The sequence below is a fragment of the Chelon labrosus genome (assembly GCF_963514085.1).
Source record: "Chelon labrosus genome assembly, chromosome: 11".
NCBI classification, from domain to species: domain Eukaryota; kingdom Metazoa; phylum Chordata; class Actinopteri; order Mugiliformes; family Mugilidae; genus Chelon; species Chelon labrosus.
This window is the reverse complement of record NC_140344.1, coordinates 12,683,036-12,710,035: the sequence shown is the minus strand read 5'-3', so window position 1 is coordinate 12,710,035 and position 27,000 is coordinate 12,683,036. Positions and strand designations below refer to the sequence as shown.

The 27,000-nt window shown below is 40.6% G+C and overlaps 3 protein-coding genes across 3 annotated transcripts in view; 1 reads left to right on the top strand and 2 right to left on the bottom strand.

Moving 5' to 3' along the window:
- The window catches only part of cep152 (centrosomal protein 152), a 12,429-nt gene extending 7,283 nt beyond the window's left edge, over positions 1-5,146 (bottom strand). The window contains 6 exon segments of the mRNA XM_084555955.1: positions 381-521; positions 887-1,046; positions 1,370-1,678; positions 1,763-1,823; positions 1,937-2,046; positions 4,113-5,146. Coding sequence (XP_084412081.1) covers positions 381-521; positions 887-1,046; positions 1,370-1,678; positions 1,763-1,823; positions 1,937-2,046; positions 4,113-4,199 — 868 coding nt within the window. The 5' untranslated portion in view covers positions 4,200-5,146.
- Positions 5,147-5,148: 2 nt separating this feature from the next.
- galk2 (galactokinase 2) lies at positions 5,149-9,660 on the top strand. The gene is made up of 10 exons (XM_084555177.1): positions 5,149-5,618; positions 5,697-5,785; positions 6,117-6,240; positions 6,323-6,416; positions 6,550-6,696; positions 6,978-7,076; positions 7,235-7,387; positions 7,646-7,856; positions 8,118-8,319; positions 8,723-9,660. Exons 1-10 carry the CDS (start codon positions 5,569-5,571, stop codon positions 8,928-8,930), a joined length of 1,377 nt encoding a protein of 458 aa, XP_084411303.1. The 5' UTR covers positions 5,149-5,568; the 3' UTR covers positions 8,931-9,660.
- Positions 9,661-14,458: 4,798 nt separating this feature from the next.
- Positions 14,459-25,589, bottom strand: atp8b4 (ATPase phospholipid transporting 8B4; the record flags this gene model as incomplete). Its single annotated transcript, XM_084555954.1, has 24 exons — positions 14,459-14,625; positions 14,715-14,960; positions 15,632-15,715; positions 15,819-16,042; positions 16,538-16,721; positions 17,134-17,272; positions 17,522-17,627; positions 17,710-17,821; positions 17,901-18,065; positions 18,202-18,317; positions 18,561-18,749; positions 18,842-19,102; positions 19,995-20,203; positions 20,326-20,522; positions 20,855-20,943; positions 21,058-21,216; positions 21,373-21,452; positions 21,588-21,658; positions 21,874-21,946; positions 22,069-22,130; positions 22,231-22,329; positions 22,416-22,529; positions 22,631-22,689; positions 25,559-25,589. 24 exons carry the CDS (start codon positions 25,587-25,589, stop codon positions 14,467-14,469), a joined length of 3,228 nt encoding a protein of 1,075 aa, XP_084412080.1. The 3' UTR covers positions 14,459-14,466.
- Positions 25,590-27,000: the final 1,411 nt, after the last annotated feature.

Here is a 27,000-nt window from a genome sequence, read left to right as displayed (position 1 = left end):
AAGAAAAAAGCAAGGGCACAAATAAACAGAACAGGGAACAAAGCTTTTCTGCAGATAGTGTAAGTCCAGTTGAAAGCCACAAGGGGGCAGATATAGTATACTAGATAACACTTAAGACGTCCCATTTTAATTTCTTCCTCAGTCTCAATCATTATCAAGACACAAGGTATCTAGGAAATGTTGAACAAAAGTCAGATAGTGAAACACTTTTCTCAAAGAGACTCATCTTTAAGGCCTTGAGGGTGTGACTTTGTGATGATTTGTTTATTTACCACGATTTCAGTTGTGAAATTATTTGGTTTGGTTTGGTTTAAATGTGGGCTTATGTACTGCACAGGAGATGTCTCTCATTTTGAGGGTAAAAACTGTGTGAAACATACCTTTGACGATAGCAAACTGATGCTCAATGTATCTCATATTTCTGCGTGAATCCTCCAGTTTTCGCTCCAAGTCTTCAATTTGTCTCTGTTGGGCTTTGTTCAGAATCTGAAGCTGGGCAAGCTGCTCCCTGTCAGCATTTTCTGAAACAAAGCAAAATAACACACACATCTTCTAAGCCTTATGCATACAATCATGAGTGATATTTTCATTTTCAAAATTGTGATTCGAATGGGAGACCTGAAAGGTCAGCTAGTAACTAATTTCAAGACGATTTTTATTTTTTTAACAATGCACTTTAGGAAAAAACAAATGTGCCCAATATTCCCGTCAGATTACAGGAGCTCAGGAGGAGTCATCTCATGATAAACAAAAAGTTTTATTCATGTGAAAAACAAATCTGGGAAAGATTTCCGAAATTAATTAACCTAGTATTGTGACTTATATGTCACTATAGGCCACTCCTCTGCTGTAAATCTGTCAACTAAATAGGGACTGTGAGACTCACGTTGGGCTGAGTCCAGGAATTCTCTTTGCAGATGGTCGAATTGACCTTCTTGTTGAGGAGCCTGTGTGTTAAACATCTTTGGTGGATGGGCGGGATGGTGAGGATTGTAGTTGGCCTTATACTGATTTATACCCCTGTCACCAGCTTCAGACTTTAAATTCTGAAAATCAAAACACAAACACACAGTATGTTTGAAATAAACATGTTATAAATAAAACTTAAAACTAAACACTTTTCCTAATGTGTCGTTCTCAGACAAACAATAAAACTGCAGAAAATACAGACTACCCAGTTAGTCTTCAGTTTGAGAACTGAAGGGAAAGGTAAGCACTGTACTAAATGCATAAGTGTATCTTGAACAAAATGTGAATACTGTATATAAAAAGACAATGTGCTCCCAAATATCTTTGTTACATTTATTAACAAATTGTGTCAGATGTAGAACTTACTCCAAAAAGGACAATGATGGACTAGTCCACTCACCTGAAAATGGTTCCTGGGGTCCCCATGTGTTTGCTTGTATCCTCCCTCTCCATTATACTCCACATGGTTATTGGCACCTTGAGGGTATGTTTTAGACTCAAACTCGGTGGAAAAATCACTGGTTTCTGTAGACTTTTCTGTGCCCATGCTAGTGCACGTATAATCTCCCTGTGGAAACTGATGATTCCGGTTCCAGGTGTGAGGTAGTGGTTGACTTTGAGGGTGACTTTGATGTCCATTTACATGGACTGCTCCATCCTCATAAGCATACTCATCATTGGAGTCTTGATCATAGTCAGCTTCATAGTTCTTCAGAGAGATATTAACACAGTGATTTTTTTTTTCCTTTACATGTTTAGAAAGCAAAATTATGAACACAAACTAAATACCTACCTGTGCATGAGAGGCTGGTTTTGGATGATCAGACCATTGCTGAGTCCACTTGGACTGTGGACTGAGCAGAGACAGCAAAAACACACGACTGTGTTACAATACACTCATAGTTTATCAGCTCATCTCAAACCAGAGGTCTGAGATTACTAATGTGTCAACAGCACAGTGTGTTACCTGTTGACAGTGTTTTTATTGCTACAGGTAGAGCACTCCAGCTCTGGGGAGGAGCCGTCTCTGCTGTCCTCCAGCATGTCATCGGGCAGGTCTGTGAGCAGTTTGTGCAGCTGCAGAAAAATAGCACATGGAAATGAGTCACCAAGGTTGCTTCGCAACGTAGTTATAAAGTAACATGGACAGAAGAAAAATCAACACAGAAAGCAGTCACTGACAGCTGTAGCTAATATAGATCTTTTCACAATCATTATGTTTTCACATAATTTTAAGCACAAATGTAATATTATCAAGTAACAATTTCAAATATTTACTGGTTAAATATAACCACATACTAGGATTGTTACTCAACATTATTCATTAATGAATGCAGCTGCCCCAGTTGAAATAAAGTTCTATTTGACTTTGACAAACAACAATGTCCTTGTAAAGCATGTTAGCTGTTAATGACACAAAAACCCACAAAGCAAACTCCCCTGTGCTTTACAAGCAGCCATGTGTGATGGAACAAGCAGAGCCAGCTGGACTTACTTCCCACAAGGACCGTTGAATATTCCTCAAATCCTCCACTGTGTCCACAACCAAAGGACCCATATTATCCCACTTACACTAAGATTTAAAAGGCACTTTGGTTTCAGCTGCGAAGCCACAAGGTAACAGCCTAGAGCAGACCTTCTGTGCAAAACATCCAAAATGTGCCTGGCATGCTGTCAGCTCCCTGTGGTATTGCCCTGTTTTCCTCCCAAAGAACTCCATTGTTTAGACAAAACATATAGCAAGGTTAAATGGAGCAGAAACATTCCAATTACTGCTGGCGAATCTTTTCCACTTGACCAGCTTGCATGTAATAATTAGGCTATACCAATAAAAAATAAATTCACTTCAGGATTAAAATTCAAAATGCCACTCTACTAAGTTTTGCAGGCCAAAGGTAAATTTGTCAGCGGCTGTTTCTTCATTCTTACTCCACTCATGATGAGGCAGAGTGGAAAAGTGGCCTAACTAGAGAGAAAGTAGGGGAGTCACCGGGCAGAGCTAGTTTCAGCGTGACACACCTGGAAGGAGGCATTTTCCCTGAGCCAATAATAGCTCAGGTTCATGACACAACAGACTGTAGGCGTGACTAATAACACAACACAGTGTGTAGCTGTGAAGCTGGCGGTGCTTGTGAAATGCAAATAATTCACACCTTTCCACTTCCCTAAACAAAACTACAAACGTAGAGAAACAGAATCTGACGAATTTAGAGTAAGTCAGAGGAGCAATACAATCTGAGACATTTACACTCACTTGTTATTTCATTACGTATACTAGAGAAAAGGAATGCATTAGTCCTTAAATAATTTATCTCCATGAAGTTTATGGTATTTAGCATTTGTTTAAAATAAATATGTTGATTCAACTGTGTTTTCATTTTGGAGGCTTTGGTTTGTAGTACAATTTAATTCTATTGTGCCGTTTCTATTATTATGACAGTCCCATTGTAGACAATGGGCTAGCCAAAGTAACTGAAACACTTTAGTGTTTAATTCAATCCAGTTTAAGAGCCCCACAAACTACATCCTCCAAAATGATCATACAGTTGAATTACCACCGTTCTTTTGCCGCTTTATCATTTATCATATAGCAGTCATGAAATGGCATTTAGTGCATAACGATTATTTTAGGATATATCGATTTTCATAATTTTCTGATTTTCCTAATTCCTATTGAACATTACAAACGCCTCTGTGGATGAAGCTTGTTCCAGTGCATCCCACAGATACTTGATCAGTTTGGGCTCTAGTGAATTTGGAGGCCATGTCAACACCTTGTGCTGTTTTTCAAGTTTTTTGAGTTTTTGTGTGCGTGTCTGTGTCAGGCTGCATCCTGCTGGGGATGGCTGCTGCCATCAAGGAGTGTCACTGCTGTATGTGGGGGATGCGTAGTCTGGTTTAGGTTCGTGGTACCATGTCTAAGTAAAATCCACACAAATGCCAGGTCCTAAAGTTTCCCAGCAGAACATTGCGTTGTCAGAAGATGGTCAATGTTATTCATTTCTCCTGTCAGTGGTTTTAATGTTGTGGCTGATCGGTGTATGTACAATCAAGAAACAAATCAGAACACCAACAGCTGGCCAGTAACGCAACTGTAATGTTATCCCTGCCATTTTAAAATGCCGTAGCTATGTGTGCTGCACCTCTTGCTCTCTCGCGTAGTCCTCTTGGTCGTATTCCTCTTCATCATGCTGAGTTTGAAGACCAGCACTGTCAAAATCAATAGACATGATGCACAGCCTGCTGGTGTAGGGGATGCTGGGGAAAGATGTACAATAAACTTAAGCATTTTCTGACTGTAGCTAACAATGTTAGATTTTCGCTAACGACAGTGATATCAACTAGTCAAATATGCTTGCAACTTACCCCTGGGCAAGAACACTACAGACGTTTTCCTTGACGAGCCGCTTATTCCTTTATTTGAGTAACGCTGATGCGTGTTAGCTTCAACTGCTAGCCACGTTGGTGTTTACATTAAAAGGAGGCACACTAGCTAACTAAAGTTAGCCCCGACCATGTTAAAAATTGCTAGCAATACTTTAAAAACCTACGTCAAATACATTTAATCGGAAAGGCAGATTCGTCGGCCATTAAAACGTTTAACGCCGGTTTACTTGCATTTGAGTTAGCAGTTAACTTAGCAGTGAACACAGCTAGCTCTGGCTAGCCGCTTGAACGTCCTCTTTAAGCAGACTCGCCCACTTTGAAAACTCGCGCGCATTAGCAGCGCCAAACTGCTGCGTATCTATGCGACCGAACTCCTCCATACACTAACTGTACCCAGCGTATTATACCATCGTGTATTTCACCAATATGTATTTATCAGTTTAAAAACTGATTCTCCGTAACAAAACGTACAGAACAGAGAATATTATATAAACATTTTCTTGCTGCGGAACTCTTTAAGACGCTAGCTGACCACGTCTCCATAGTGACCGCGTGCATAGAATTATGGGTAGTGTAGTTGTCAAGTTCCATAGGAAACGGCTATGGTCAAGGATCAGAGAGCATTTCCACTGGTGTAAATCATTAATATCCGACACACACAAAAAAAACGAATCCTTTGGCGTAATACAATTTAGTAATTTATTTGATTTTTAAAATGTTTCCTGGGCAGCAAACTAAATGATTTCATTTATGTACACGGCCACTGCAAATAATTTGGTGGCCACCTGCTATAATTTTCACAACCTTTTGGGTGTTTGTTCTAGCTCTATTTAAAAATAAAATGATAAAATCAGGTTTTAGGCTATAGCCATAGGTTAAATTACTGCAGTCTATGGTCCATTCAATATTTTATTCGCCCTGAGCTTCTCTACATACGGTGGCCCGCGATGGACAGATATTGGCCACGCCCCTCATCTCCAGTTACTTCCGTGTTTTGCTGCTGAAGCCTGAGTTGTTTCAGAGTCAGCTCTTTCACTTCTGACTGACTCAAAAACCACTGAGCTCCCGTTTAAGGACTGGCCGGAATTCAGAGGCTTGGTATCCGGGATCCTCTTGTGACTGTCAGCTGATCACAGCCAGGATTTGTAAAAAAAAAACTTTGATCTCTCCTGGCTGTCAACGAGTACTCATTCATAGATACATTTGGCAGAAATGGCTACAAACCCACCCAAGTTAAAGACTGCCATAACTTCTGATGAAAGGTGAGAAGCAACTACACTGTTTGTCGCGAAGACAGATACTCTGCATGAGTCTTCATTTATTTATTTTGTCTTTTACAGGTTGAAAAACTTGAAAAATATCTTTGAATCCAAGTATGGAGAATCTCCTCTCTTCTATGCATGTGCACCTGGGAGGGTGAATCTAATAGGTAATGTCCTTGCAGATATTATGTGTTTTAGTAGGTGTTTACAATAACAGACTAGAGCATTGTAACCTGGAGGCATAAATTAATGTTATTTCTTCATGTCAGTGTGCAGGTTAACCATTGGCTAACTTATACCACAGCTTCATATGATCAGCTCTCACATTTTAATTTATTGGCATTGTGTTTTAACATCTTTATTTAAACCCCCTATTTTACAATGAATACTTGCTGTTTCCGTCTATTATCCTGAATTTAATTAAAAATCAGTATCCGTTGAACTATTTTAGTCAACTTGGTTATAAACTCTCTTTATCGTATTTGTCCCATTGTACAGGAGAGCACATTGATTACTGTGGATATTCTGTGCTACCAATGGCCATTGAACAGAGTATCCTTGCAGCCGTGTCAGTGAATACTTCAGAGACAATCCGGCTGGCCAACACAAACCCTCTCTACACGTAGGATGTGAACACTCACGATCATTGCTGCCATTTTACTGTGTCATTATGTGTTTTCACGAAGCTTGATGCCATTTTGCAGTGATTTCACAGTGTCGTGTTCAGAGGACATCTTCATAGACAGAGACAATCCAAAGTGGTATTACTATTTTCTCTGTGGAGTTAAAGGTATTCAGGTAAGACTTGTATTAAGTTCTGTACCATGGCTAAAATAAATTATCTATGATTTAAAACTGTATATATAGTGGTAAAATGACTTGCATTCAAACATTGTATCAGTCTTATGAAATGTTCTGTTTTTGTTTTCAGGAGACGTTTGGGATTACACGTCTATCAGGGATGTCATGTGTTGTAGATGGAACCATTCCTCCGAGCTCTGGTCTGTCCAGTTCCAGTGCCTTAGTTTGCTGTTCTGGCCTCGTAACAATGGAGGCAAACCAGAAGTCCCTCTCCAAGGTAAAAATCATTTATAACCGACCTTGTATATTAATTTTGGCACAAGAAGATCGGATAATTATTTTTAGGCAGCACTTGAAAGCAATATAAGTGATTCATTCAGTAGAATAAGAGCTGATGGATCTTAACATCAAAACCAACCCATAATGCATTTCACCTTAATGCAAACGGACAATATTGAAGAGCATTTGATCATTTGTGAAATTCGTCTGTGTTTGATGCGTTTATCACTTCTGTTTTTCAGTTTAATCCTCTTCTAAGAATACTTTATTCTCTTCCAGGTGGCTCTTGCGGAGATATGTGCCAAATGTGAGCGCTACATTGGCACAGAAGGAGGAGGCATGGACCAGTCCATATCCTTCCTGGCAGAGAGAGGAACTGTGTGTAGATTTCTGTTCATTAAATCAGTGTTGATCGTTGTCATCCTGCTGCGTCATCCTAATGTCTGGAGGCATGCGAGAATAATGCATGCTAGATTGTTGCAATGCCACTGACAGCCTGCTCTGATTGTTTTAAAACGGATTAATTTGTCCTCCAGGCAAAGCTGATAGAGTTCCAGCCTCTGAGGGCCACGGATGTCAAGCTCCCAGACGGGGCTGTGTTTGTGATTTCCAACTGCTGCGTGGAGATGAACAAAGCTGCTTCTTCTCACTTCAACATCCGTGTGGTGGAGTGTCGGATCGCCACGAAGGTGTGTTGATCCCAACCAGTGGTGCTAAACTGTTTTTGTTTTTGTTTTTTGGTGCACAATTGAGGAAATGACACTGACTCAGAACATCTGTTACTATGTATTTGGGGGATTACACTCATGGAAGGATTATATTTAGAAAGAGGATGGTGGGCTGTTTCCTCCTTCGTCTGGAATGTCTGCATCAAACATCTTGTGAATAAAAAGTCAATGACGTTCCATCAAAGTTAATCCTAAATATCTCGATTGATGTGAACTCAGATGCTGGCCCAGGCGCGGCGCCTTGACCCAAGCAGGATGCTGAAGCTGGCTCAGGTTCAGACGGAGCTGAAGGCCTCCCTGGAGGACATGCTGGCTCTGGTGGACGAAGTGCTGCATCCCGAGCCGTACAGCCGAGAGGAGATATGCAAGGTGCTGGGCATCAGCTCGGAGCAGTTTTCGACCGACCTGCTGAGCGCTAACACTCAGCATGGTGAGTGACGGCACATGGTGACATCTGTGCATGTTCACACTTCAGAGCTGAATTAGGTCAAATTCTGGAACATACTGTCTATAAGTAGATTGTAAATATGGTTGATCAGTGACAAGTTTGATCATTGATTGTATGTTTCAAGTAAATTATCTCAAAATTATATGTTTATATGTCTAATAAATAGTACCAAGTAACCAAATATTATGACTTTTTTGTGACATTGATGTATTTCACACTTCCGCCTTTTCTCCTCTCTCCCAGTGACGCACTTCAGGCTTCACCAGCGAGCCAAGCATGTTTACGGTGAAGCTGCGCGGGTGCTGCGGTTTAAGAGCGTGTGTGACTCTGAACCTGCTGAATCCATACAGCTACTTGGGGAGTTGATGAACCAGAGCCATGCAAGCTGCAGAGACCTCTACGAGTGCAGCTGCCCCGAACTGGACCAACTGGTGGACATCTGTCTGTGAGTAGAGCTAAGTTTGAATGTTCTTGGAGCAGCTCTTCCATCTATCTTGTGCTACCGTTCCCCCAGCCCCAAAGAAACACAGTTTGCATGGCCAGCGTTGACATAGGCGGAAACTGCTTTCTTAGATTTCACCGCAGCCTCAGTCCATCTAATCTAGAGTAGCACAAGTAGCTGTATCTGCAGTCACCTTATTCCTTCCTTTATATTTAGTACTGCTCAGTCAGTATAACACACAGAATATCCCCATGAATTGCATACAACCCATTCAGTAATGTCTTCTGTGTAATAAAATAACATTTGTGTTTATGGCTTAATCCATTTTCTCTCTGTCACACATTCTGACTGGTGCTGGGTCATTGTACTGAATGATTAAGTTTATTTTTGTCTCTCACGGTGGCAGGAAGTCGGGGGCTGTGGGTTCCCGGTTGACAGGAGCAGGTTGGGGAGGCTGTGCCGTCTCCATGGTTCCCAGTGAGAAGGTGGACTCTTTCTTACAAGCCGTTAGAGACGCCTACTACCTCCCTGACCCACGCAGAGCAGCGATGGAAAAGCAGAGCTTGTTTGTGACAAAGCCGGGCGGCGGAGCTGCAATTTTCCTTGAAGGGTAAAATGTGTCGTCCATCTCAGTTTATCCCGCAGTCTTTCAGTTTTAAATAAACTGATGCAGGGAAATATTTTTTAAATCTTACATTTAAGGCAGAAGGCACTTTTAAATTACTTGCTGAACTTTTGTGTTTACAATTACAGATTATGGAATATGAGGGCCAAAAATTTAATTCAGTGGGGCACTGAAGGGTGTTATTTCTCTATAAATCATGAAGGTTTTTGTAATGAATAGATTTTTGTTACTAACTCAATGACTTTCTGTTCAAATCACACTATTTTCTTGAAAACAAATGATGACAAATGAAATAAATGATTTGTACTGTATAAAATATTTCCATCTGTTATTTGTTTACCTTTTATTGCCCTTACCATCATTAAAAGGAAAACAATAATGATGATACTTTCCTGCTTTACTTGTGCATTTTTGGAAAGCGTCAGGCAACTTTCAAGTCTTGAGATCCTACAATCACAAGATTGTAGGCTCTCCCACTGGCTTCAAGCTTCTCTACAGGATCAGTTTGTGCTTCATTAAGAGTTCATGATTATGTGTTTGTGGGTTTCTGCAGGTCAGAGATCAGTAAAGCAGGGGGATCCCTGAATACATGTCAGGACAGGAGATCTTAGGATCATCTCAGTGGACAGTAGTACAACCTGACAGCTAGAAAAGAAGGGATTGATTTCCCTTTCATGAACTTCTGTCAACTTGTGCTGCTGCCCACTTTGGTGCTCCGGTTAATTCCTACCTTCCCTAGAATTTAAATCGTTCAAAAGCATTAAAAAAATAAAAAATAAAAAACATTTCTTCTTATTTCATTTGACAAGTTAAAATGCAAAAAAAGGTCCTGGGTTTGAACCCAGGCCAACTGGGCCTTTCTGTGTGGAGTTTGCATGTTCTCCCTGTGCATTTTCATCATTTGTGAACAAAGCATTCATTTAGTGTTGTTATATTAACACTTATAAGTGATTATCAACCCTTTTTATACTAAATTGAATTCATGTTGCATGAATAATGATCCAAATTGTCTTAGGCCTATAGCTAACTGATGATTCTGGGTTACCTGAGCCAGACCAAATTAAATCTTTGACTTTGAGTGATTCTGTGTAATCCATTAAGCCTTATTTGGAGTCACATAATGGACAGTTTGCAACTATGAAGCAACTTTTTACAAATAAAAGCGTTATTATGAATCACTTAAGTTTTTTCAAGACCTTTTAAAGACATTTCTACCGCTGGTCATAGCTTGAAAATTGTTCTCAGAAACTCTCAGTGATAATCCAGTGTCATATTTATGCATTTATTTATCGCATTGATTGTGCACTGTGTTTTAGCTGTTACAGTTCAGACAGTTCATGTAATAGTTGACATTCATTTCTTTCTTATGACATTTAACTGAAGCTAAATGTTCCTTTTGGAAGTCATGACTGATTGGATTTAGGTGCAGCATTACAATCCAAAGTGTTTAAATCCTCTCAGTGCTTTCTGACTATGATGCCTTCAAATGTTCATGGGAATAGTCTGTAGAAACGGCGCCCTCTAGTGGTACTCACCACCTCGTGCAGACAACAAACTAAAATGAAATACAAATAGCAACAGCTCAGCTCGTTTTGCTGCTTTGGTTTATTTCTTGTCAAATATAGTAATAATCCAGTTTGTTGAAATATGTAACCTTCTGTCTGACAGATACTAGCAAAAGTGTAATGGCACGGAATGTAACTGTACAACGATGTGTGTTCATGTTCCTCAAAAAACGGCACAACAGCGCCACAACATCATAGTGGTCAAAAGTATATTACACCCATAGTGGTTTAGCACTACCATCAAGAATGAATGGGAATCCGTTTAGCTAAAAAAAAAAAATCTCGGTTCCCGCACGGATGCATAAATAGTTTTTGAATTTATATATTTCATATACAAATAATATTGATTTATATTTACTTGCCTTCTTGTATTTTCTTTTTGGGTTCTCTTTGCACCCTCTTAAGCTCCTCCTTGTCCCCTGATCAAAAAAACTTATATAACCTCCTTTTCCCACCCTTCATATTAGGGGTGTGGTTGAATTCTTCCTTGGTTTCTTGTGTCATTAAAGAGATGCTGAAATGATATGGAAAGATGTCTGTGAAGGTTCACAGTCATCCAGGTCATGGTGTATCCAAAAAAGGCTGAAACAAGGACAACTGGACTTTCTTGAAGAGTTTCTTGAAGACATTTCACCCAGTCATAAAGGAAAATATAGATTCATTTGTGGTGTAAATACTTTTTAAAGTTGATATCTACTGTTTATTTCTAAATTGTGTTTGGAGTTTGAACAAAGGTCATTTAAATGTTGTACAGCTAATGTTCATGGTGTACTGTACATGATGAGAGGATATCAGATTCAAACCACATAATCCAGTTTTCCACATCTTTAAATACAGGTCGAGTCCAGGTCGAACAACCGTCGAATATCAAATAAAAAATAGTTACCTTTACAGGAACCATACAAGGCACAGCACAGGGAAAACAGATCTCAGAGTTAATCCCAACCTTCTCTTTCCCAGTTTGAATAAAGGCATATATATGTATATATATGTGTGTGTGTGTATATATATATATACTGGCAACAGAAGTCAGAAACTAATAAGTAAATTTGTGCTTACCATCACATTCAGATTCAGCAGTTTTACTTTAGTTTTTACAATACTTGTGTTTTAGCACTTTGGATGGAGGTGGAGAAGAAACTTTCAGTGAATATCCTTTTTTCACAAGTTTCTTTTGTACTCGTGATCAGGATCATCTCTTTACTTTATTTCAGTATGAACCAGAAGTTTGTTTTGTGGCAGTTGAAGATACTGAAATGTGCTAATCAGAAAAGGCAATGCCATTAAAATTAAAACAGTTTGTGTAGAGATCAGACTGGGTTATTTGTCACACAACAACAAATAAGTTTGTAACTTTGGCAACTCATGCATAAAAGAAATATATCTGCTGCTGTCAGAGTGACAATGAAAGAAATACACTGCCTGGCCAAAAAAAAGTCGCCACCTGGATTAAACTAAGCAAACAGGTACGAGCCTCCTATTGGATAATTACTACATGGGTGATTATCTTTCAGCTGGCAACAAGTTATTTAACCCCAACTGATGCAATGAGTAGCTTCTCATTTCTTAAACAACCATGTCTTAAGACACATCCCGTGGTTGTGGAAAAGATGTTAGTCTGTTTGAGAAGGGTCAAATTATTGACATGCATCCAGCAGAGAAAACATCTAAGGAGATTGTAGAAACTACTAAAACTGTGTTAAGAACTGTCCAACGCATTATTAAAACTGGAAAGATCAATGGATTTTTACTTCCCTGATGGCACGGACATATTCCAAGATGACAATGCCAGGACTCATTGTGAAAGAGCAGTTCAGGGAGCATGATACATCATTTTCACACATGGATTGGCCACCACAGAGTCCAGACCTTAACCCCACTGAGAATCTTTGGGATGTGCTGGAGAAGGCTTTGTGCAGTGGTCAGACTCTCCCTTCATCAATACAAGATCTTGGTGAAAAATGAATGCAACACTGGATGGAAATAAATCTTGTGACATTGCAGAAGCTTATGGAAACAATGCCACAGCGAATGCGTGCTGTAATCACAGTTAAAGGCGGTCCAACGAAACATTAGAGTGTGTGACGTATTTTTTTGGTGGTGACTTTTATTTTGGCCAGGCAGTGTATCTTGCAGGATAAAGATGAAGCCTTTAACATTCAGATTCTCACTAATAAAAAATGAGGTACACTTGTATTGTTGATTTGAGCATGAATTCACCCAAAGGAAAGACACTCACAGCTTGTGCTTAATCTGGTGGCTCCATGCATCCTGTTCTGCATTCAGTATCTTAGTCAGTCTGTGAGCTGCTGCCTTGGAGTCTCTATTGCTCTGGTGCTGCTCTCCGGTGTGCTTTCAAATGAAACGCAGGAAACTTCATTCTTTCTCTTTAACATGTTTTCTATCCAGTTGGAGCCGTGTGGTGTTCTTGTGGGGGAGCGAGCAGAAGAGACGGCGCTCATCCTCATATTTTTGCCTGAGGTAATCAGCTCCCCGTAGCCCTGTTGGTGGGAGAAGGCATAGGCAGAGCGGCGGGAGCTAGTCCTGCGAACTCGCCTCAGGTTCTGTTCCTGACCTCCTTGCTTCTTTCTCGTCTGCTGGAGACGACGAACCTGGGGCAATACAACAGTGGCACTCAGAGGTACTCAGATCCATAACTCAATAGTCAGTCAGTAATAATGTAAGGGTATTCTAACAGGAGTGTCGACCTATGTAAAAGTGGTCACTGTACAAATGCATCAGTGTGTAAACAGCATTTTATTGTTTCGCCTGAACTGATATGAATTAATTTATTTACAGTCCTTCATTAGTCCAGTTGTTCCCAGCATAAGGGTCTGGTTTGATGAGGTGTCTTATAAAGCTCAGTGCAGCTTGAATTCAATTCAATTCAATTCAATTCAATTTTATTTAAATAGCGTCAATAACAATACAAATCGTCTCAAGACGCTTTACAAAAACCCGGCCTGAAACCCCCAGAGCAAGCCTGAAGGCGACGGTGGCAAGGAAAAACTCCCTGAATCAGGTTCAATACTGTCTTTATCAGCCAATCATGCTATTGCTGTCAAACTGTTTGCTGCGATCCTTCTCCAGCCCGTTCACCTCCAGTCTAGACCCAGGTCCCAGGTCCCCTTCCCATCTCATCCAGACCTCCAGCATTCGCTTCTTCTAATCACCACCACCTGAATCTACACCTGGAGGCTTCCTGTACTAAGCCCTGCCTCACCCTCCCTCCGTTATATATGATGACGTTAAGACTGGATCTTATCGCCAGAGTCTCCTACATTTTTCACAGCAACATCCCCTTACAATAAAAACACTGGGATGGAAGTCTCTGCTGACTGAATAAAAAGCATATGAAATGTGCTAAGAGGTCTCAACTAGACCATATAAGAAAATCTATTGTAACTTTGTGATTAACATCCAAAAACTCGAGGCTCCAGAGGGCTGATTGTTAATGGGCTGTTAGAGTGAAAAACAACAGGACACCACCAGGATTACTCTTAACCGCTAATTGCAGCTGAGTATCTGTTCGTTAAGTGTTCCTCATAACAACCTAAACTCTCCACCAGTCCTGTTGCCTTTTTTAGCTTTGTTTTTAGATATGCTACAGCCGTCATTTAAATATAGTGGGAAAATATTTCCCACTATTTTAAAATGGCGAAACACTAGAAAGCAACCTCTTACTGACATACAGTGCTTCAGTAAATATACTTAGTTACTTTCCACCAAATGGAAACACTGTAAATGCATCAAAGTCATTGTACCTTGTCTGTCAGAGTTGGGAAGAGCTGTACTCTCAGGAAGCTGACGGCTAAGCCGGGCACAACACACACCACAGTGGTGAGCAGAATGACCAACCACACACTCTTCTCTGACAGACTGTTACGGGCGGTGCCTGCGGAGACACATATCCAAATTTATTTGTACTCAACTTCCTCATCTCCATGTTAGTTATGTGTATCACAATGAGCCAAACTCACCAATAAATGGAAAGTTACTCGGAAAGATGCCAAATATGCCATCGCTCTGCATCGCAAACAATATGGCAAAGTACACGGTCAGACTTCCCCATATGAAGAGATGATTGACTGCTGTCCAGTAGTGTGTGTCAAGTCCAATCTAGAAACATCACACACATAATCATAGCGGTAACCTTTTCAATTAACGGCACTATTTTAGTGTGATTTGTTCTGTTTATATAGTCTCACCTGAACACTAACGACAATGACCAAGGATGTTGCTATGGTGACAGCAAATGCTTGTTGATCAGAAAAGTGGGAGCCGTCTTCTTTCACCACGAGAGAGAAGGCTCCATAGGGAATAAAGAAAAGCAGGAATGATGTGGCCATCCCCTGCAGCGTGCACAGGAAAAACTGACGTTTGTTGAAGAGAAGGTTTTGCTGGCCAGGTTTGTATAGGTTCGGGTAGCGAAGGCTGTTCTGGTCGTTGACATCCTATAGGGAGCAGAGACAGCACAAGTATAATATGATATATTAGATGTTTAGGGATACATTATGTGAAGGTGGAGAGAGAGTATTGAGAGACATGCACTTCTATCACAGGCAGTAAGTTGTAAAAAGTAGATGATGAATATACTGTGTAGTATTTATATGGATTAGTGGTTCTAGTCACACACAAGCTGAATTTAGTTTGACATAGTAGTGTTAGATTATTGGTGCATCTGGTGGATTTATTAATCATGACAAAATACAAGATGTCCACAGTAATAAAATATTCACCTGTATGACTCGACAGTATCTTGAAAAGAAAAACAAAAATAAAAGTATAAGATGGCTCAGGAGGTTGCATCTGAAATAAATTAATAACTTTTTGTACAAAATTTTAAAATGACTACGTAGTTTAAACTAGGATTAGGGCATTTCATACATACAGCTACAGAGCTTGTTTCTCCTTCCACCTGTGAGAGTAATTACATTAACACTGCTGACTCTCTGTTTAGCGTTCTGCAACAAGGACGTGTCAAACCAATGGTAATTTGTATTTATTTGCTTGGCTAAATCAGCATAGTTTGAATGTAACAGACGTTCATTATTATTTTATATAAGTTCTGCACTGTAGCTTTAAGTCTGTGCTTTATTAAACATTCTTACATATCTAACCCTACCTGATCAAAAAGTCCCATTGCCAGTACTGGTAAAGATGTATAGACTATGTTGAAGAGGGTAATGAACCACTGGTCATACACAGTCTGTGGACAGAGAACAGTTATACCATTTTAAATCAATGATTGAATAAAGTAAGCTTTATATAAATACGTATACATGCTTTATAATATATTACAGTTTTCTTACCTGTGCTGAGAACCCACAGAAGAAACCATACCAGAAGTGGACCAGGGTAAAGGCAAAGTTTTTGTAGAAGAAATAGCCCAGGAAGTTACACATGCGGAAGTAGGACCAGCGTCCATGTACCAGCAAGAGCCTCTGCAGGTACCGAAACTGAGCGAAGGAGTAATCTGACGCCAGCACAGCCTGCATCCCCTCCTGCCCACTGATGCCAACACCGATGTGAGCAGCTGAGTAAAAAACAGCACATGGTCCTTTAAGACTTCATCATTAAACATTATTAAAATATCGGCTCTATTAAAGGTTGGGAGGATGAACCCTGCCATCTTTGGGACTCCCTGACTTTTTCTGGAAGCATCAGCAGGTTGAGTCATGTGATTCAGACTATAGGATGAAATAATGCAAATTTCAATCTGTACAGATGATTTATTATTTTCTTTATCCCCTGATCTTTAATGTAGCATCAGTTCTAGTCAAAGTGTCTATCTAACTAGTATCTCTGTAGTCCTCTGAGCAAAAACCTGCAAAGCTTAAGAGATTTGTGTCAGACTGTATTTTCTGTTTACTATTAATCAAATATTAGCCTATATGTCCTAAACCTTAACATGCCACCACTGATACTGTAAATATTCACAGTATACTGTATTTACAGGGACATTTGATGCATAGTTTTTGTGACTTTAATGTAACGGTATCAACTGACAGGTCAGCTTCCTGAGACTTACTCTTGATCATGCTGACATCGTTGGCTCCATCCCCTATGGCCAGGGTGACGGCCCTCTTGTACATCTTCACCAGCTCCACCACCTGAGCTTTCTGCATTGGCGTGACCCGGCAGCAGATGACCGTTTTACACAAACAGGCCAAATCCAGCAATATGCGCTCCAGCTGTGGCTCCAGAGCGTGAGCCTATAGGACGAACACGTGCATCACACCTGTAATCTATAGTATTATAGTAGTAGTATAACTGCCGCCCTGTAACGTCAACCCCCTGCAGAGGTAATACCAAGCAACAGCCCATTGTAACATTTCTACTAAGCTGTGTGCACACTGCACAGCGAGGGAGCAGCTCCTTTCAGTAAATGGATGTTAATGAAAACCCGTAATAGAGCTGAGGTCCCTCACCAGCTCTCTGCTCATTAGAGACTTTGTTCTGTCAGCAGCAGTTAGAAAGAGGCCAGAATCAGCAGACTGCAACACAACCACCATTTACCAAACAGTGTAAAGTACCAAAATAGAAACAAGCACAGGAAAAATATACACAACAGGGGACGGAAGGAACATTTCATTAAAGACGTTGCTTAACATTTTAGGGTCTCACCAGACTGTGTCCATTGATGACTAGCGCATACTCTGCAATAATAGTCTCTTCAAACACAGAGTCTTCTGCAAATATATTGGTCTTCTCATCTCCTGCACTGCTAACTCGACTCAGACCGAGGATGTGCTCCTTAGCACTCCTGAGGAGAGAAGAAAGCCAGCAAAAAACAAATATATGTTTATTATTAATTCATTATTGAGTGACAGAAATCTCTTCAAATAGAAAATATTACTTAAAGGCACTGAATGTTCAAGACTGAAGACACAGATTCTCCACAAATGCAGCAAAACACAGCAGCATGACAGAGTTCTTCTGGGATTTGTAGTTGTTCTCACTATTGTGAGACTGCCGCATTAGTAGAGATTGAAAAAAAAGAGTATCGTGTCACCTGAGCTGCTGCTGAACCTCCAGCAGTGTATGGCCAGAGATAACGAACACCTCATTCATGTCATCTCGCAGCATGTTGCAGGAGTAGCCAATGTTCATTGCCGTCTCTGAAACGTCACACACAGTTCAGAGCTTAGCGGCGGTCTTTCTGGTCAAGAACATGACTCAGATTGTTTAGCTTGTACTTACCTAGTTTGTCTCCTGTGAGGACCCAAATCTTGATGTCGGCCAGATTCAGACAGGCGATTGTCTCTGGAACTCCTTCCTGAAGTTTGTCCTCAATTGCCGTGGCTCCTAGAAGCTTCAACCAAGTCAGCAGTCAGACGGCGGGACATTAAATGGGACTGACTGCTTCGCCGGTGTAAGGATGTCAATTTTACCTTCATGCCCTGCTCGATCTCCTCGTACAGAGCAGCCAGCTGATCTTCGCGGTTCTCGATTACAGTGCTCGCAAACAGAAGCTTCTTCGTCCAAACTTCAAAATAGTCTTCATCAATGTCTTTGTAGGCCAGCGCTAATGTTCGAAGACCCTCTCCTGCAAATTCCTGCAAGAAAAATGATTATAAAACGAATAAACTGAATAATTCAGTCTGGTTCACTGAATTTATAACACAGTTCACGGTGCACTCATGCAAAAACTTAGCCAAGTTATCCAGTCAGACACTTAAACACAACACTTACATTGAGGTGTTCTGAGGTAGTGTGCATGAGGTCTTCACTGGAAGGATCCAGACGGTCAAAGATAATTGTGTCAGCGCCTTTGGAGTACAGCTTAATCTGGCCCTGTGGGTTTCTCACTACGTAACAAAAGAAAACACAACAAGAGAACCAAATATGACTTTTCTGATCAAATTCTGTCAGCACACGTTCAACAAATAGATGGATCACAAACTACAAGCAGAAGCATGCACACAGACACACAGTAAGACTTCTTAGAAAATGTTAGAACACAGAATTATCAGACACAATTTGACTTTGAAGCACACAGATTAAAACTGTATTGCACATCGTAGCCGTGCTGTTATAAGTGAAGACCTAACCAATGACACTCATTCTCTTGCGCACGTTGTTGAAGTCCAGTATGGCAAGCAGCTGGTAGGTGACCGCTCGTCCCATCTCACACAGCGTGACGGTTTCTGGTGTTCGGGCCCGGAAGACAAATCCAAAGTTTCTAGCTGCAGTGACCAAAGCTCCCTCATCAGGTGACTGGGCCTGGTACACCAGATTCCCTTTATTTTAACAGAAACATAATTCAGAAAACGCTCCAAAAGACTAAATTATCACTGTGATTACTCCTGCAGCTACTGGATCAGATGCACACCTTCACTCTTCTCCTCCGGCATGACAGTGTGGCACAGAGCCAGCAGTCTGAAGAACTCCTGCACTGCGGGATCCTCACGTTTTATGGCTTCAACCAGGCTGCAATCATAAAATTTAAACCTTCTGTCGCAGAGAGGGTTGAAGGAGAAGTCCACACAGGCTGTTTTCTGAGGAAACATGGACCACCAGCTTAGAGACTGTATTACACTAGCAGATAATGGGGAAATTCTGATTGTCTGCATACCTCTGTAATTTCCACCATCTGGTCAAATTCATCATAGATGTCACCTAAGTGTAGAAAAGGTAAAATAATAATTTACTTATTGTAACAAAGATTACAGAAATGTGGTTTTGTCTGCATGACTGCGGACGTGTTTGCAACAAAGAATTAAATCTGACTATTTTTGTGACAAACTAATATTGTATCTTTGCAGAGCTTTTCATGATGAATAAATAGAACGTCTACTAGTACAATACATAGAAAAAGAGCAGTTGTTTTGCTGCGTAGCCTTCGTTAGAACCTGAGATACATTTATGGATATCAGCCTTTCAGGGCACTGCTCCAGTGATTCGTAGACCTTTTTCACATAAGACGTTTATCAGTATGCGTTCTTGTCTGTAATGTGTTCTTGTGAAACATCGCTCGCTGCCCAAGTACTGTTCCATTTCAAAATACACATCAAGTACAGTCCAAATACTCAGACTGGTGTGTTATTGCCTTGTCCGTTTTATCGAGGATGCACAGGTACGTAACTTGTGTGGACAAGTCCAGGTATGCCAGGATGCAGTTCGTGGGTATCATCAAGTCATCAAGTAAGTCTCTTGCGTCCTCCAAAGTCTGTGTACTTGTATTGATTAACGGCCTTCGGCTTGTCTCAGAGGTCAGAGCACAGGTGCGATAATAATGGCTGCATTCCACTCAGGGGACGTCTTGCATTTGTACAATCAGGTTAATTGGCTTCCTGGGACACTTAATGGACCTGAGGCATTATTATTACACCTGCACTTCCCCTACTGTGACGAGTCAAAATGTTCCAGCTTGGAAGTTGCCAGTATGCAAATTGTACCATTATGTGTTTCTGAATATCGTATCTTGTATATTTGTTTCACTTTCCAACAATATTTGTGTTTAGCCTTTTAAAAAAGCTCCATACCATATGTTTGTCCGTTAATAGAGCACTTGCTGAAGACCATGATGTTCTGGGTGAGGGTGCCTGTCTTGTCGGAGAAGATGAACTCCACCTGGCCCAGCTCCTCGTTCAGAGTGGTGGTGCGAGCTTCAGCTGCAGTGTCCATCTGACTGCAGTACATCTTTCGGTCCCAGTTAATGAAGAAACTGTGACCAAGACGCAGGACCTCTACGCTGCAGCAAGGATTAAACATTCAATTCGTTGCACAACGGGACTACAGCATCTCAAATGCGCGTTGCCTGCGAAGTTTACTAGGAAATAACAGTGTGTTAAAAGTGAAGTTCTTTGTCTTTACCTGACATACAGTGAGATGGGCACGACTGTGTTGAGGATGATGATGTAGGACCAGAAGGTGAGGAAGCCAGAGAAAACAGCACTGCTCTGAAACTCATCCCACGGCAAAAACACCTCAAAGTTTCTGCCAATCAGAGTCTCCCAGATCGTGTTTCCAATAGCCAAAACAACTCCCATACATATGAGGAAGGCAAAGATCTGAAATATTAAACAGAAAAATAGCATTTATTGTATACTTAAAGATGTGTCAAATACGAGCATGGATTAATATGTCTTTATTCATTTATTTATTTATTTATTTTTTAAATAAGAAGAATGTGTTTTCAAGCACCTTTCAAGCACCAGTCCCTGGGTCTAATTAGACCTCTTTTCAGGAAAGTGTCAGTGTGTACGTGCATTGAAAACACACAAGCATATAAATCATTGTAGCTACAAAAGCATTTTTCTTGTTTACACCAATTCTAACTAAAGCTGCAAAATTTTTCCTGTGTAAATTATATGTGATGTACATGTCAGCACGACAAGCTCACCCACAAAACCAGAGTGTTCATGAGCTTATCAATACTGGTCCTTTTGAATCTAGTCCTTCCACAGTTCTGCATCAGTTTGGTTTGCAACCCTGTTGGGAGGGAAGAAAGAAAACAAGCATCAGTGTTGACAGATTATTAACGAGATGGTTTATGGCCAAAACTAATGGATGCGGAGAATAAAAGCATAATAATAATGATGATACCAGCAAATATCACCATTCCAAAACACCACTCAGTGTTTCTGAGAACGCAACCTCGAAGAAGCATTTTTTCATTATCCAGGGGGTATTTATTGTCTCTCCAGCATAATGTTCCTGTAAATTTATCCAGCTTATTGTTTGGTGGCTCACAAATGACTTCTCCTAAGGAAAGAAAGGGGGGGAAAAAAAGAAAAGATTCACACAACGGCAGTCATCACTGGAAACATTAAAATCTCATTCTGAAAAGTGTTTCACGCAATTCAATGAACGATTTATTACGCTGATGTGAAAATAAACAAATACTTTGCACCATCTCACCATCAAAGTCCATCATCTTTGAAACGTCTCCCAGATCTGAGGTCACAGTCAAAGCCTGACGGACTTTCAGATTGGTTTCTCTGTTTGGGCAGAAATGGACATTTTTTTTCTCAAAGGAGTCAAATGACACCAGTTTCTGCTCTTGCACAAAAGTCTTGTACAGTTGCAGTTTGTGTCTCTTCACTTTTACCTAACATAACTAGTGAAGCACCTACCCATCTAGCTCTGCAGTCTCAATATAGCACAGTCCGTAAGGCTCACTGGTACACAGGAGGAGGAGGTCTGCCTGTGTGTAAACCAAATACAAATCACTCAGTGGTGAAGCAAAGGCAATAAATCAACCTCTGCACCATTGAATCTGCAAGAGCACTCAGCAACAAGTGAGCTATTCTCTTTATTACATTTGCATGTACGAGAACATCCTCCGATAAATTCTCCAATAAAAAGGAGTAGCTCAGTTTACACAGCAGATCACAGCATATAGTAGCAGGATTTACTCACAGCAACAAACTGATTATTCTCTAGTTTGATGATATCCCCCACTCTAACGTTCATCCATTTCTCATTCTGCAGACTTGGAAGTAGGAAACACAATTATTTTTTAATCATCAATCAGTATTAACCTTCAACAATATGTGCCTGAGATCTGGCATCTGTGTAAAACAATAAGAGAGACAAAACAAAAGGATAAAGTACCTTCCTCTGATGAGAACCTGAGACTGACGGTTGTTCACTTGCTGGTCGCTCTTATGTCTGAACTGAAAATTTAAAATAGATGTAACATTTACTTAAGAAGATAAAAACCAAAGATAAGATGAGCATTCAGAAGAGATGTGGAAATTCAACAGTCGCACTGACATAGTCGTCTGTGGCATCCTTCACAGCCGTGATTACAAGCACCAAAACCAAAGGCACGATGGTCGTGAACCAGGACAGGGAGGATATTGCTGGAATTAACTGCAACAAAATATGTAAGTGTTAGTTTGAGGTTTCTCCTAAACGTCCTGAGACCAGCATTAATGACACAAAGCAGATTTGTTTACCTGCAGTATCAACAGCACTATGAAGTAAGCATTTGCCACCCTCTGCAACTGCTCAAACAGGTTGACGGGCAGGAAGGTGAAGATGTTGTACTTGGAGGTTTTGATGCGATTGTCCTGAAGAACAACACATTTAGTCAGATGATGAAACAGATGCCACTGATGAGACACTACAGCCTACACTTGTGGCTACCGCTGCAACTCAGAGGTCTACTTACAGCGTAACAGAACTTCTCATTGTAGTCTCGGGCATTGGCTTTCACACGGCGTTCCTTCTCTACAAAACAGACAACACATTATCAAAGGCTGTGATAATAAGATGGACACCAACTATGCAGCTTTTCTACAAACTGCACAGCACTGAACATAAAAAGCAGCATCAGATGATTTACATTTAAACATGTCTTTACATTTGGTGTTCTTAGGAGGCCCTTTGCTCCTGCTTAACCTCAAGCAAAGACTAGGGAGAAGCTCCAATTATATTATATCGATCTACCCTAAGCAAAACCCCCCCTATACTTAAGTTAACTGTACTTGATGAAGAAAGATGCAATGATCAGGAAAACCTTTTATAAAATAATTAAAAAAACATCTCAAATCCTTTTCCTTGTGAAGTGCCTAACAACTAGAAACCTTCTATATTCCACTTCAAGTGGCCAAGTACAAATAACAATGTTAAAAAAAATCAGGGAAGATGTAAAGCAAACATCAAATATGCGTTTGGCTTCACCTATAGATATAATACAATAATAATTGCTGACAAAGGTCCTGTAGGTTGAGAGGAGGTACCCCTGTGGATTGGGCTTGGTCCAGCACACCCTGCAGATACTCAATCAGTACTGGGATCTGGGGAGTTAAGCAGTTTTGCTGTGTGGCAAACCACATTGGCTGCTGCTGTTAGGGAGTATCTGGTCAGCATCAAAGTTCAGCTGGGTTTTGCATGTCTAAGTAAAATCCACAGTAATGCCAGGGCCAAATGTTTCCCAGTAGAAACTGAATTGAGACGAGAGGATCAATGTTAGTTAGTCACGTCTCCCGTCAGTGGTTTTAATGTTGTGGCTGATCAGTCAAGTCAAACTGGGTTAACACACTTGCTCACAGTTCCGTCTTTACGCTGCCAGAAAAGTAATTGTCATCTAAGCTTTTGACTTTTTGCTTCAGCGTGCTTTGAGGTTACCAGTTGTTTGTCTTTTGGGGGGTTCTGGTTTGTGGTGACCGGTTTTGACATCCTTCCTGTTGCAAAAGCTTCTTTTGAAAAACAGTTAACTTGACTTTAACCTTAATACACAATGTGAAACAGACGCACAGTAACGTGGTACAAGATGAGGCTGATCTTAAAATATCTCCCTCTCATGTGGCGATTACTTCAGTAGTTTTTTGTTTGGAGTTAATCCAGGAATTGTGTACAAGACTTTCATAAAGGGGGCTCCTTAGAGAAAGCGTTTTAATGACGAAATAGTGCAGAAGCAAATATGTATCAAACACTGGATCATACATTTTTAATGTGCAACCATTTTTCACAGGCTGACTCTGCAGTGAACTGAACATTGTGTGCACAGTGCTTAGTGCACAGTGCACTAGACTGGCATTAGGACTGGAAACAAGCGGAAACTTGATGTTAGTTGGTTGGTGTGTAAACCCGGTTTCTAAAGGCTCTAAACTAACTTAATTTATTGGAGTCAGTTACATGCCATAATTACACACTACTAGAACCTGTCATCTCCAGGGATGTTGAAGGGAGAAGTCGTATTTACAGCAGTGAGTCCTGTCTACTATGAGCAGCTGTTGTGCTATTATGGCCCTTTCACACTCTATCACTCATCACGTCATCTCTTCTGCCATGCTTATGATGGGTGTGCCTTTGTCTATGTGATATCTGTGGACATGTGTAAACGCTGACATTTTAATGTGGCTAGTCGGAGAGGAAAAACTTCAAATGACACATTTGCTTTGTGGGTTTCGATAGATCTAAGCTGTAGCACTGTCTGTGGTATGCTCACCCTGTCTGAGCCTGCCCTTCTTACCCAAAACTTCCTCTGCAATTACAACTTGGACATTTATCTCATGGCTCATACGTCTAAATGATGTAATAGGGGGCCATTATTGTGTTGAGTCATGTTTTGTAATAGGTCCGTGCAAAAAGCACACAATACAATACCACCCAGTCATCTGTGAGGTGATAACCATTTATCAATGCACTCTTTAACGTTTAACACACCAGCCGCGCCTGAGGCAGCACTGAAATACGTCTGTTGTTTCCAAATGAGGTTAAATCCATGTTGAATTATGTATAACACACCTGCACAGAAGCTGCAACAGGACAGACGATATCACACAACAACTGAGATCATCCTGCTATCAGATACTCTGACCATTAATTATTAAAAAAGGCTACTGTTGCTCAAATGGTTTGGTCTGCTTAAGCATTTAATTAGTGCATGTTTAGATGCAACTTTGGTTTAATAAGTACAAAGTTATAACAATTTTTGTGTTTAGTTATAACAGACTATGGTATGCCTTTCCTTTTCCTGACCTAAAACTCTTGAGTGAGCCTGCATGTCTGAGCAGCTCACAGTGGAATGATTCACGCGTCGGGAAAACTTTCAGATCATATTCCTCCTGAGGCTTATATTGATACAGGAAGCTTAAAGATGATCAGATGAGATGTAATTCTTCCTAAAAGGATTGAAACACGTACTTGTAGAGGAACTGAAATCCCTTTTCCACAGCACATGGAAACATGTTAGTCTGTCAAGAACAAGGTCACCTCACAGTAGGTGTGCAAATGTAGAGCTATGACACACGCACACTACACACACAACATGTGAAAAACACAGGCCACATACACACACAGCCACAGATGGAGAGGGTACAGTGTAAGGTTTCATTTTGTCTAACTATACCAGAGCACTGCAGCAAGAAAGGATGGAGAGGAAGAGAGGAAGCAAGAGGGAAATCTGCATCCAGCTTTTGAAAGACAAATAAGAGACTATACGCTTGACTTAAACCTCAATATGTGTTGTTGTTATTGTACCTAGTTCCTCTTAGCTTGTTGTTCCTGAAAAGGTGAGTTTAATCTTGTTATCGTTAAACAAAAAGAATGAAACACTAGAAAACACTAAAGAATGAACAAAAATGTGTCTTACCGACATGATGCTTCCTCCTCCAGAACGCCATCTTCTCCTGGGACCTTTCCCTAAGAGACACATGGACAACTCGCATTTTACAAACAAAAAAAAAGCTCTGAGTGTGGTGCGGTGGATGATTGTGTCAGATTACACAACAGATGAGTAGCACAAAAGGCAAAGTGGTTTCTTCTCTATTCAGATGAGCAACTTTAACTTTACTACTGGTTTAAGCAGCAGGAAAAGGTAAATCCCCACTGAACTGTGTCTCCTTGGCAAAAGATCCCAGGTGAGCTGAGAGAGCAACCCCTAAACAAGATGTAGCTCTAGTCACTTGGTTGTTTTGTGATTTTTTTTTTTTTATTAACTAAATGGATAAACACAGTAGCAGTTATCTTTATGCTTGTGGTTGCATATGCGTATAAAATGGGTGCAGGTACATGTGAAGTGCGCCTACATCTTCTCTGCTCTTACCTTGCACAAGTTTGTCACAGGCGCAGACTTGTGTTGTCTCCATGTATCCTGTCAGTCGGTGGAGACCTCTGATTTCAGGAGCCGCATTCCGCAGATTTCTTCGCTACCCTCCTCCTGAACAAAAAAGCCACCAGATGCGGATGGACTCATGGGAGTGGATAGCAGCAAAGGCTGTTCAGCGGCGGTGAGTAATAACAAGGGGAGGATAGTGTGGGCTGTGAAAAAATGGTGCAGGCAAAGAAACCAGAATGAAAAATCACGATGTTCAGAGACGAATCTGTGTAGAGGCAGGAATCCACTTAGTGATGAACACTCACCGACAGCGACGACATGAAGCTGGAGATGAAATCTGAAGTGCAGGTCTGCAATGAGTAGCTACCTCTTCCTCCCTCCCTCTCTCTCTCTCTCTTTCTCTCTCTCTCTCCTTCTCTCTCTCTCTCTCTCTCTCTCTTTCTCTCTCTCTCTCTCTCTCTCTCCACCTCCATCTCTCTTCACGCAAGAACAACTTCTAATTTAAAACATAAAACACAGTCGATCGACATCAGTGTGCAAACAATGAGCTGCGAAAAAAATGTTATTTTTTCTAATTAGTCTTAAATAAACTTCGAAATGTTAAAACTTTAAAAAAATAAATAAAAAATTACTCTAAAACACAATTAATTGGTTTAAAGTGTTGCTTTATCGCCACCACAAGGGCTTCCAGTATATTACACAAACCTAAGTAATTCTTCTCATTGTGAAAAAACAGAAGGTAGGAGTGCTGCCTGGAACTGTTTTTCTTATTTCTTATCTATTTCTTTTCTAAACGATGGTGCTCTTTGGTTAAGGGCTGTGTCCATAGGTAACAAAAGGAAAAAATACCAAGGCACTCATCTAGAAATAATATTAAAAAGCCTTTATTCAATCACATGGCTTGGAAAGGTAAAAAATGCTCCTACGCGTTTCAGCTAGGGCCCTTCATTAGGGAGTGTGTCCTGAATAGTAAAGAA